At 36.2% G+C, this 12,972-nt stretch overlaps 1 protein-coding gene across 5 annotated transcripts in view; it reads left to right on the plus strand.

Annotated features, from left to right (window-relative positions):
• EPB41L5 (erythrocyte membrane protein band 4.1 like 5) overlaps window positions 1-12,972 on the plus strand; it is a 144,334-nt gene that overhangs the window by 8,913 nt on the left and 122,449 nt on the right. For all 5 annotated transcript variants that reach the window (XM_055315838.1, XM_055315840.1, XM_055315841.1 and 2 more), the window contains exon 2: window positions 815-1,002. In XM_055315838.1, the coding sequence (XP_055171813.1) occupies window positions 823-1,002 (180 nt within the window). In that variant the 5' untranslated portion in view covers window positions 815-822. The remainder of the gene's footprint in view (window positions 1-814; window positions 1,003-12,972) is intronic.

The raw sequence follows: 12,972 nt of genomic DNA on the forward strand, positions 1-12,972 counted from the left end.
GCATGCTTTACCCACTGAGCCAGCCAGGCACCCCTGTTTTTGTATTTTTATTATGATTGCTCAGAAAAGAAATAGAACTTCTTAAGATTGTTATGATCATCAAAGGAAATATTAGTGTGTGGATTTTTTCCTAACATTTGGAGAGATAATATAGCAATTGTACATACAATTCATTGACCTAGAAGACCTAATAAGCTTCATAAATGTTCTTTGTCTCCTATCAGCTGCTGCTGTTACTTTTGTTTGTTTGTTTTTTAATTTTTATTTATTTATGATAGTCACACACAGAGAGAGAGAGAGAGAGAGGCAGGCTCCAGGCACCGGGAGCCCGACGTGGGATTTGATCCGGGGTCTCCAGGATCACGCCCTGGGCCAAAGGCAGGCGCTAAACCGCTGCGCCACCCAGGGATCCCTACTTTTTTTTTTTTTTTTAAAGATTTTATTTATTTATCCATGAGAGACACAGAGACACAGGCAGAGGGAGACCATGCAGGGAGCCCAACAACCTGGGTCTCCAGGACCTTGCCCGGGCTGAAGGCGGTGCTAAACCTCTGAGCCACCCAGGTTGCCCTCCTATCAGCTTCTTAATAAGATAGACCAGTAGGTATAGAAATGCTGTAAGTCATAGCTCTATTTTATATAAAAGTCTTCAAAAACTTTGAATTAAAGTAGCTAGTTTTAATTTTTCAAATTTCCTTGATCAGGAGCCTTTTTTAATAGTATGTCCATAACGCCCATAGGATTTTACTAAATCCTATTTTGTCTGACTGCACATTGTGGGGAGTCTGCTGATACTCTTTTCTCTGTTTTACAGTGACAAAAATGCTGAGCTTCTTCCGTAGAACACTTGGGCGTCGGTCAATGCGTAAACATGCTGAGAAGGAACGACTCCGAGAAGCTCAACGAGCTGCCACACACATTCCTGCAGCTGGAGACTCTAAGTCCATCATCACATGTCGGGTTTCTCTTTTGGATGGTACTGATGTTAGTGTGGACTTGCCGGTATGTAGGTCCTGCTGACCTTTTGCGGATTTTATGTGAGACCGCTTTCATTTGAACTCTCTACTGGTAACTTCTGGGAAAATTAGGTAATACTGGTTAGTGTGGATCAGGCACCTTAGTTGAGGTACATGGATCAGGTAACCTTAGATACCCAATATGATTGTATTTCTCTGGGATTAGTGGAAGTTACCTAAAATATTTAATTTTTTTTTTTTTTATTTATTTATGATAGTCACACACAGAGAGAGAGAGAGAGAGGCAGAGACACAGGCAGAGGGAGAAGCAGGCTCCATGCACCGGGAGCCCGACGTGGGATTCGATCCCGGGTCTCCAGGATCACGCCCTGGGCCAAAGGCAGGCGCCAAACCGCTGTGCCACCCAGGGATCCCTACCTAAAATATTTAGATGATAGGGCAGTTATTTATTGATAGGGCAGTGTGTTCTTATGATCACAATATATAGGGTACTCTCCTGGATTTCTCACAATCCTTGTTGAGCAGTTATTAAAGCAATGAGGATCTTTGGGAATAATAATGATATATGTATACTACAAGACTTTTAATTCTGCTTTTTTGTAATTTTCAAAACACTTCTCACTTTCTTCAAAACAAATACTTCAACAGTTTACTGTATTTGCAGAAAATTTAATAAAATGAAGTAAAAAGGACTTCATACTCCTCAGCTCTGTTTATCCCTTTGCTCCTAAAGTAGCTTCCAGGGGTAGTTTTTTGTACATGGTAATCTTTATATCAAGACAGGATGTTGTGATTTTATTAAAATTTTTGGTGGTCTCTCTTTGCAGTTATGAATGTATAATTCTAGCTAACAATGTGAAACAATCTGATATATTTGAAAGGAGTTAACTTACGACTTTTTGAGGGGCAAGGGAGGTAGCTATACGGTTTGTGGGAGTTGCATTTCTTTCTCAGTTCTTTACTAATACCAAATGGCTTTGTTCTGCATCAAAAAATATATGTAATGGGGCATCTGGGTAGTTCAGTTGGTTAAGCCTCTGACCCTTGGTTTCCTCTCAGGTCATGATCCTCTGGGTTGTGGAATCTAGCTCTGCATTGTGGTTAGTGCAGGGGATCTGCTTGAGATTTTGTCCCCCCTCCTTTCCCTTCCCCTCTACTCCTCTCCCTGAGCATACAGTCGAGTGCGCACGTTTGCGCGTGCGCGCTCTCTCTCTCTCTCAAATAAATAAATAAAATCTTTTTTTAGAAAAGATTTATAGGGATCTCTGGGTCGTGCAGTGGTTTGGCTCCTGCCTTTGACCCAGGGCACGATCCTGGAGACCTGGGATCGAATCCCACATTGGGCTCCTGGTGCATGGAGCCTGCTTCTCCCTCTGCCTATGTCTCTGCCTCTCTCTCTCTCAATGTGTGACTATCATAAATAAAAAAAAAAAAAAGATTTATGTAACTAATCTATAAAATGTGTGATTTGATGTGTCACTGGATGTTCACAGTCTTCCCTCCCTACACATTCTTTTTAATATATACCTACATACTCAAAATGCAATAAGAAAGGTCTTTGTGCAAGGTGGTAGCCTAAATGCTACTATAGTATACAGTTGAATAAACTCTGGAAACCTTTAAGTCACAGAGTAAGAGATTAAGGAATTAGTTTATTTAAATGAATATTCTGATTAATTGAATAATTTAGAAGGTACTAGATGTGTACCTTACACATTTTAAAAATAATGGAATGTGATAAAATTAAACATAGGATTTCTTGAAGTATTTTGAAGTCATCATCATGGGTATGTATTTATCATCTTTTAAAGATTTTATTTATTCACAACAGACACAGAGAGGGAACAGAGACATAGGCAGAGGGAGAAGCAGGCTTCATGTAGGGAGTCTGATGTGGGACTCGATCCCGAAACTCCGGGATGACACCCTGGGCGGAAGGCAGACGCTCAACTGCTGAGTCACCCAGGCGTCCCCCAGTATATGGTACTTTTTGAGGAGTTTTCATATTCATTTCTTTCCTGATAAATATCTTAAGAGTTTTGTGTACTATTCCATTAAAATATCATTAGATAAGTGATAAAAAGCTTGAGATTGCTGTGTAAGAGACTGGAAAGAAGTTTCTTATTACCTAATGTTTAAAGTATGAAGTCTCGAGGTTGTTGATGGAGAGGCTGATACTAGGAAAGTAACTTGGTAAAGGAACTTTTTAAAAAGGCAGTGTAGTGTGGAGGAGAAATAGCACGAGGTTTTAAAGTAGTGGAACAAATGGCTAGTGACTAGTATAGAATGGTTTCCTGTGCTTGGTATGCTCTGTAGGGTGGAGCTGACTCTCATATAGACAATTGCAGTGAAAAAGCCAAGAGGTTTAAATTTGACTCTTTGTGGAACTAGAACAATTGCCTTTTCAGCTCTGCAGGTGAAATCCTAGAGTTAGTAAACTAATTCTAGTTGCTCACATGGATATAAAATGGGCATTGGCCTGCCAGCTAAACTGTTTACTAGAAGAAAAAAATAGATCAGAGGAATATTAATTTCTAAAAAGAAAGTTCTCTTTTTTTGATGTAGCTTCTCAACCAATCTGGTATGATTCCAAAAGAGGATTTAGAATTGGTTTTGGAAATTGGATGAAGCACATACTCATTTCCCAGTAGGATTAAGGTCATTAGTGATCATAGCAAGCCATTGTGGAACTAAGATGATTTTCTCAGACAATATTTAAGTGATTATCAGTGATTAAATGGAGTAATTTAATTTAAATCTCTGGACTTCAAATTAAAATATACCAGTAGTAACGGTCATTTTCTTCTTTCTGACTTTCTTTCAAACTGGGGAAGTGATGTAAGTACCTTCTACTTGTGGCCCCCCTCCCCCTTTTAAAAAAACTAAATACAGTGAGAATGCCTAATGCCTTTCAGTGAATGATAAAAGCATCAGGTAGAAATTTCTAACTATCTCATTTTTAATTTTCTCTTTGGAAATGTCACAGTAAAGTTCTTTGATTTTTGAGCTTAGTATTGTTTAGTAAATACTAAATCTGGTGTCTTTTATTATTTTTGTATCTCCCAAGTTTTAAGTTAATAAAAAGTGTTTGATTAATCAGTTGATGTTAATTTTAAAAATCTGATTGCTGATGTAGACACTGAAGGCTCTAAATTATATAGTCCATGTGTAGTTATACTTTTAGATAAATAACATTTATAGCTATCCTATGTTTATGAAGACTTAACATTGTTAAGTTGGCAGGGCAGCCCTAGGGGCACCTGGGTGGCTCAGTGGTTGAGTGTCTGTCTTCAGCTCAGGTCATGATCCCAGGGTCCTGGGATCGAGTTCCGCATTGGGCTCCCTGCAGAGGAGCCTGCTTCTCCCTCTGCCTATGTCTCTGCCTCTATGTCTCTAATGAATAAATAAATAAAATCTTAAAAAAGATGACAGGATACCCCAAATCAACCTATAGATTCAGCATAATCCCCACTAGAATACCAGTTGATTTAGTTTTAGAATTTGACAAGCTAATTTTAAAAGTCATATGGAATTACAAGGGACTCAAAATAGCCAAAACAATACTGAAAAAGGAGCAAAGTAGTAGATTCACATTTCCTAGTGTCTTTTTTTTTTTAATAATTTAAGTTTTTTCCATTCTTTTTTTTTTTTTTAAGATTTTATTTATTTATTCAGGAGAGAGAGACACACACAGAGATTGGCAGAGACACAGGCAGAGGGAGAAGCAGGCCCCATGCAGGGAGCCTAACGTGAGACTCGATCCCAGGACTCCAGGATCACACCCTGGGCCAAAGGCAGCGCTAAACCACTGAGCCATCCAGAGATTCCCCCGACTTTTTTCCATTCTTTAAGGCCTTTCTGATTTAAAATTTTTTTAAATTATTTTTATTTTATTTAATTAATTTATTTTTTAAAAATATTTATTTATTCCTGAGAGACACAGAGAGAGGCAGAGACACACAGAAGGAGAAGCAAGCTCCATGCAGGGAGCCCAATATGGTCGATCCCAGGTCTCCAGGATGGTGCCCTGGGCTGAAGGTGTTGCTAAACCGCTGAGCCTCCTAGGCTGCCCTCTGATTTTTTTTAAAGATTTTATTTTTCTGTTTGACAGAGAGTGCTCACACAAGTAGGAGGAGTGGCAGGCAGATGGAGAGGGAGAAGCAGGCCCCTCATAGAGCAGGGAGCCCAATATGGAGTCCGATCCCGGAACCCTGGGATCATGACCTGAGGCAAAGACCTGAGGCAAAGACAACCAACTGTGCCACTCTGGCACCCCAGAAAATTAACCTTTTTTTTTTTTTTTTTTTAATTAACCATTTTAAAATGTACCTGGCTGGTCAGTTTGAGGAGTGTGTGACTGTTGATCTCAGGGTCATGAGTTTGAGACCCTTGTTGGGTGTAGAGATTACTTAAATAAATAAAACTTTTTAAAAAGTGCATTGGTGTTTTGCACAACACAATCACTGTGTTGTGCAATCATCACCTTTATTTAGTTTTAAGATATTTTTGGCATCCTAAATGGAAACTCTGTAACTCCCATCGGACACTGGTAACTGTTAGTTGGCTTTCTTTCTCTATGAATTTGCCTGTTTTGAATGCTTTATATAAATGGAGTATTATCCAATCTGTGACCTTTCTTTCACTTAGCCTAATGTTTTTGGGTTTCATCTATACTATGACATTTATCAATACTTCATTCCTTTTTATGTAGAATCATTATTCATTATTAATTATTATTAATCATTATTCATTATTCCATTGTGTGATATATCATAATTTGTTTATCCACTCACCAGTTGATGGACATTTGGGTTATGTCCACCTGTTAGCATCTGTGGATAGTGCTGCTATGAATATTTCATTTACAAGTGTTTTTTGGAATACAGGTTTTTAATTCTTCGGGGTATGATACCTAGGAGTGGAATTGCTGGGTCATATGATGATAATTCTATGTTTAATTTTTTGTGGAACTGGCAAACTGTTTTCCATAGCAACTGTTTTATTTATTTATTTGTTTGTTTATTTATTTATTTATTTTCCTTTTTTAAAATTGTAGTTGTCCTAGTGGGTGTGAAGTGATACCTCATTTGTAGTTTCCTAATGATTACCGATGAGCATCTTTTTATATGTATACTTGCCATTTGCACATCTTTGGGAAAATGTCTATTCAGTACTTACTAATTTTGTTTTTTAAGATTTATTTATTTATTTATTTATTTATTCATTCATTCATTCATTCATTCATTCATTCATGAGAGTCACAGAGAGAGAGAGGCAGAGACACAGGCAGAGGGAGAAGCAGGCTCCATGCAGGGAGCCTGACGTGGGACTCCATCCCGGGTCTTCAGGATCACACCCTGGGCTAAAGGTGGCGCTAAACCGCTGAGCCACCGGGGCTGCCCTTGCTTACTAATTTTAATTTAAAAAAAAAAAAAAGTAGTGTTCTTATCTGGTTTTAAATTTTTTTTAATTTTAAAATTTTAATTGAAGTATACTTGACATACAGTATTAGTTTAGGTGTACAACACAATTGGACAATTACATATACATTATGAAATGCTCACCATGATAAATAGTTAACCATTTGACCATACAAAGTTATTATAATATTATTGATCATAATCCCTATGCTGTACTTTTCATCACTGTGACTTATTTATTTTATAATTGGAACCTTGTACCTCTTAATCCCCTTCATCTATTTGGCCCATCTTCCCACCTCCCTCCCCTCTGGCAATTATCAGTTTATTCTCTGTATTCATGAATCTGTTTGGTTTTTTGTATATTTTCATTTGTATTTTCGATTTTGATATAAGTGAAATCACATGGTATTTTTCTTTCTCTGACTGCTTTTACTTAGTTTAACACCTTTTAGATCTATCCATGTTGTTGCAGATGGCAAGATTTCATTCTTCTTTTTATGGCTGAGTAATATGCCATTGTATATATACACCACATTTTCTTTATTGATTCATCTGTCGGTGGGCCCTTACATTTTCATATTTTGGCTATTGTAAACAATGCTGCAATAAACGGGCATATGTATCTTTTTGAATTAGTGTTTTGTTTTCCTTGTGTAAATAGCAGTGAAATTATTGGATCGTATCATACTTCTGTTTTTAATTTTTTGGGGAACCTTCCTACTGTTTTCCATAGTGACTGCATTGATTTAAATTTCTGCCAACAGTGCATGAAGGTTCCCTTTTCTCCACATCCTCAGTAGAACTTACTTCTTGTCTTTTTGATCCTAGCCATTCTGATTGGTGTGAGGTGATACCTCACTGTGGTTTTTGGTTTACATTTCCCCGGTGATGAGTAATGTTGAGCATCTTTTTACATGTTGTTGGCCATTTGTATGTCTTTTTTGTTAAAAATGTATAGTCAGGTCCTCTCCCCATTTTTTAATCGAATGATTTAAATTATTTGTTTTTAGAGTATTTAGTTGTATGAGTTCTTTATTTTGGATTTTAACCTCTTATTGGATATATCATTGTAAATACTTTTTCCCATTCAGTTGATTGCCTCTTCATTTTGTTCATGATTTCCTTCATTGTGTAAAAGCTTTTTAGTTTGATGTAGTTCTAATAGTTTATTTTTGCTTTGTTTCCCTTGCCTGAGGAGACTTATCTGGAAAAGTATTGCTAGGGCCAGGGTCCAGGAGATTACTGCTTGTATTTTCCTTTGGGAGTTTTACAGTTTTAGGTCTTAGAGTAAGGTTTGTAATCCACATTGAGTTGACTTTTGTATATGGTGTAAGATACTGGCCCAGTTTCATTTTTTAGTATGTAGCTGTCCAGTTTTCCAATGTCATTTATTGAAGAGACTGTCTTTTCCCTGGTGTATACTTTTGCTTCCTTTATTGTAGATTAATTGGCCATGTAAGGAGTGAATTTGTTTCTGTGCCCTCTGTCCTGTGCCATTGATCTATGTGTCTGTTTTTGTGCCAGTACTATGCTGTTTTTATTAACATAGCTTTGTAGTATAGTTTGAAATCTGGGATTGTGAGATCTTTAGCTTTGTTCTTCCTCAAGAAGCTTTGGTTATGGTGAATTGATTTGTGACAAGGGTGGTGGAGCCATTCAGTGGGGGGGAAAATAGGCTTTTCCACAAGTAGTGCTAGGAGAAGTGTATAGCCATATTCAAAAGAAGGAGTAGGAACTTTAGCTCATGCCATGTACAAAAATTAACTCAAAATTGATCAAAGACCTAAACATAAGAGCTAAGAGTATAAAACTCTTAGAACAGAAAATAGAGATAAATCTTTATGACCTTGGATTTGGCACCAGTTTTTAGATATGATACCAAAAACATGAATAACAAAATAAGAAAAAATAAATTGGACTTTTATCAAAATTAAAAACTGTTGTGTCTCAAAGGCCATTATCAAGAAAGTGAGAATGTTCTCACACATAATGGGAAAGAATATTGCAGATTATGTATTTGATAAGTACTTGTGACTAGAATATATAAAGAATTGTTGCAACACAATAATAAAAAGACAACCCAATTTAAAAATGGGCAAAGGATCTGAATAGACACTTCTCCACATAAGATATACAAATGGTTGATAAGTACATGAGAAGATGCTTGCAATCATTAGTCATCAGAGAAATGCAAATTAAAACTGCAGTGAGATACTACATATCAACTAGGAAGGTTAAAATAAAAATGTCAGATAATACTAAGTATTGGTGAGAATGTGGAGAAATCTGAACCCTCTTATACTTTTTGGCAGGAATATAAAGTTGTGCAGCTGCTTTGGAATATAGCCTGGTAGTTCCTCAAGTGATTGAACATAGTTATTATCATTTGACCCAGCAATTCAACTTTTAGGTATATATCCAAGAGAATTGAAGACATGTTTAGACAAAAACTTGTGCACAGGTAGTCCTAACAGTATTATTTTTACTATCCTAAAGATAGAAAATCCTAGCTATTTCTCAAAAGGTGAATGTATAAACAACATGTGTTGTATCCATATAATGGGATATTATTTGGCCATGAAGGAAATGGAGTACTGATACATACTACATGGGTGTATTTTGACAACATTGTGCTAGGTGAAAGAAGCCAGTCACAAAAGACCACATATTATATGATGATTCCATTCATATGAAAGACCAGAATAAAGAAGTCTATAGGAAAAAAGAGATTAGTGGTTTATGGTTGCTAAGGGCAGATAGGTAGGGACTGAAGGGGTGGTGGGAATGGTGCTTGAGGCAATAGCTAAAAGACACGAGGCTTCTTTTTGAGGTATGAAGATGTTCTGAAATTATGATGGTTGTGCATATCTGTGAATATACCTTTGAATTTTGTACTTTTAATAGGTGAAAGATACAGTATGTGAACTATATCTCAAAGCTGTTTAAAAAAATTCATGGATTTTTGCCATTTAAATCCATTTAAGATTTAGTCCATTTAAGATTTGTTAGTACTCAAGAGACATGATTTAGAGTTGGTTTCCTTGATTGATCATAGGAAAAAAAAATCTGGAGATTGTATAGTAGCAAAACACAAGATGATGGGGTTATAGAGTAATAGTGGCATGGAGACTGCATAAGGAATGCTTAGTACACAGATATGGTGGAGGGAGGAAATGAATATTAGACCTGAGTAAAATACAGTTCATTTCTGGTGGAGGGTGGTGATATTGATTGTGTGGAAGATCATAAGAGCATAGTCAGCTGTCATTGGGAGAGGAGTAAAAAGAATGAAGTGGAGAAAGGAGCTTCAGTGGAATGATGTGTTCAGAAGCCAAATTTAGAGGATTTAAAGGAATTATTGGGAAAAACTTATATTTTTTTTAAACTTACATTTTTTGAACTTCTTATACTCCCTTGTTCCTAGTAGGTGCTTAATATTATTTAATTGGTAGGGAAGTGCATGAAGGGAAATTGAATAATTGCCATGAGATTTGGTAGTAAAAGAAAGGAAGGAAAAAAAAAAGAAAGGAAGAACATAACAGCAGCTGGAGAATGGCTGGATAGGGGAATTCTGAGTTTGTTAAATGAATAGGAAAAATGTTTCTCGGGAATTGGTTTTATCTATACAGGTAGAGATTATAGGATGAACATTCTAGAAAGGACTACCATCTTATGCTGGGAAAGATGGAAGGCTGATGAAAAGGTAATATCTTGATGGTCTTAATCTTCAGAAAATAGGATGTGAAGTGAAGACCAGGTTTCAAAGAGGTGATGACCTGGAATAATTTGGTAGGGGAAAGAGAAAGAAGAATATAAGCAGCAAGTGAGAGTTTAGATGCAGCTGAAAAATGAATTTGTAGTGAAGTTGGGGTGGGTAAAACAGATGAAGGGATCAAGAGGTACAGACGTCTAATTCTAAAGTAAATAAGTTAGGGTGATTAAAAAGTAGAGCATAGGGAATGTAGTCAGTCATACTGAAATAATTTTATATGGCGACAGATAACCACACTTATTGTGGTTTATATAAATGTACTTCATATAATTGTTGAATCACTATGTTGTACCCTGGAAATTAATGTGATATCGTATGTCAACTATACTTCAATACAATTTTTCTTTGAAATACAAAGGACTTGGATACTTCTACAAAGAATATACAAATGCTCAATAAGCACATGAAAGTATGCTCGACATTACTAGACATTAAGGAAGTGCAAATCAAAATCACATGAGATGCCCTTTCACATGCATTAGGATGGTTGTATCAAACAAAACAAAGCAAAACAACCCCAGAAAATAACAGATATTGTGGAAGATGTGGAGAAATTGGAACCTTATGCATTGCTGGTGGGAATGCAGAATGGTGCAGCTACCGTGGAAAACAATTGGGCAGTTTCTCAAAAGTTAAACACAGAATTATCATATTCTACTCCTAAGTATATACCCAAAAGAATTGAAAGCAGAGACTCAGATACTTGTATGCCATGGTTCATAGCAGTATTCACAATAGCCAAAAAATGAAAACAACCCAAATGTTCATTAGCAGATGGATGGATAAACATGGTAGATACATACACTGGAATATTACTCAGTTTCAAAAAGGAATGACATTTTGGGGTCTGCTACAGCATGGATGAACTTTGAAAACATTATGCTAAGTGAAATAAGCCAGGCACAAAAGGACATACATTGTATGATTCTACTTACATAATGTATGTAGAAGACGCAAATTCACAAGCCACAGAAAGTAGGAGAGAGGTTACTAAGAATTGAGGGAAAGGAGTGTGAAGAATGGTTGTGTAATGAATACAGAATTTCTGATTGGTAGGATGAAAAGTTCTGGAAATGAATAGTGGTGATGGTTGTACACATTGAGAATATATTTAATGGCATTGAATTGTATGTGTTAAAATGGTAAAATTTATGTTATGTTTAAAAAAAGGAGAAATGGGGGCAGATGAAAATAAGTGGGGTCAATATACTGGAAATTCCCATGTAGTTGGAGAACCTAAGCATTGAGAGAAATTTTATGAACAAGTTAGAGACAAGGCTGTGATAAGAAGTTGAGGGTATCTAATTATTGATCCCAGAGGTGACATTCCAGGTAAAAATCTCAGTGTAATGTGTAACCCTTAGGGGGTTGGAGCTTGGAAGACAGCAAAATTCAAATTCTATTCTGTCATTTTTTAGTTATGCAATTTTATCATATTACTAAAGCTTTCTGAACTATTTTCTATGTTCTTGTTAAGTGGACAAATAAGCCATAATCATCAGAGTAATTGTGAGTATTAAATGAATGTATGTTTAAGAAAAAGAAGTACCAGCACTTAGGTAGGAAATTTAAAATGAAAAAAATAGAGGAAGAATACTTGAGGAAATATATTGTTTTCCCAGAATTGAAAGGAGATGAAAGATCACAGATTTTTTAAAAAGGCCCAGTAGAATACCAAATACAGTTAAGGAAGAAAACCACACCTAGACATATTACATTGAAATTTAAAACTATCAGAGATAGAAAAGTCTAAAAGCTTACCAAGAGAATTAATAACATTATTAAGGACCAGAATTCAAATTGTCATCATACTTTTCAACAGTAACATAAGCAGCAAGAAGATAGTGTAATACATTTTGAATACTGAAGGGAGTACTGAAAGAAAAGAACTTTGAATCTTGCATTTTATAAGGAGAAAATTGTCATTCAAGTGTTGTAGCATGGTTAAAATATTCCCAAACATAGAGGACCTTTAAAGATTAGCTATACAAAGTCCCACATGGGGATCATTTCTGTAGGAAGAACTCAGATGGGTGGAGAAACAAATCTAGCAGATGCTGCTAGATGTATGTGATGTATACGTGTAAGAGTGTAAAGAATGATCAGAATACCAAAATAAAGATTGTTGTCTTAAAAAAAAAAAGCCACATCCAGAGAAAAGAATTAAGAGAGAATATGTTCATAAAATGAGGATTGAATGGAGGGGAAATCATGAGAATGCAGGCGTGGTAAAGTTCTTCTCTTGGTAAAGGGATATATGGATAGCATTTTTATATATCAAAAAGAAAGGTTGTAAAAAGTACAGGAGGGGTGCTTGGGTGACTCAGTCAATTAAGTCTCAGCCTTCGACTCTGGTCATGATCCCAGGGTCCTGGGATCTAGGGGCTCTCCACCCCCCGCCCCTGGCATTGGGCTCCCTATTTGGTGGGGAGCCTGCTTTTCCTTGTGCCTTTGCCTGCAGCTCCCCTTGCTTGTGTTTTCTTTCTCTCTCTGTCAAGTAAGATCTTAAAAAGTGCAGGAAAAGCAAAAATACAAGTTGAAATAAAGATATCCATTAAAAGGCAGAGAGTGATGATTCAGTAAAAAAATAAGTGTAAATATATATATTTTACAAGAACTGCCCTGAATCACAATTTAAAAGAGGAGGGGCATGGATAGGGTGTGTATGAAAATTGTTGAAAATTGAGATCCTAGCAATGCTTTTGCTTATGTGGGTTGTATCTGTTGATAGTTACCTTATTAGAAATCAAAGAAAAATTAAAAATATATTTATCAGTTAATTTTAAAACAGCAATAATCT

This window comes from Nyctereutes procyonoides, unplaced genomic scaffold (genome assembly GCF_905146905.1).
Source record: "Nyctereutes procyonoides isolate TBG_1078 unplaced genomic scaffold, NYPRO_anot_genome, whole genome shotgun sequence".
Classification (NCBI taxonomy): domain Eukaryota; kingdom Metazoa; phylum Chordata; class Mammalia; order Carnivora; family Canidae; genus Nyctereutes; species Nyctereutes procyonoides.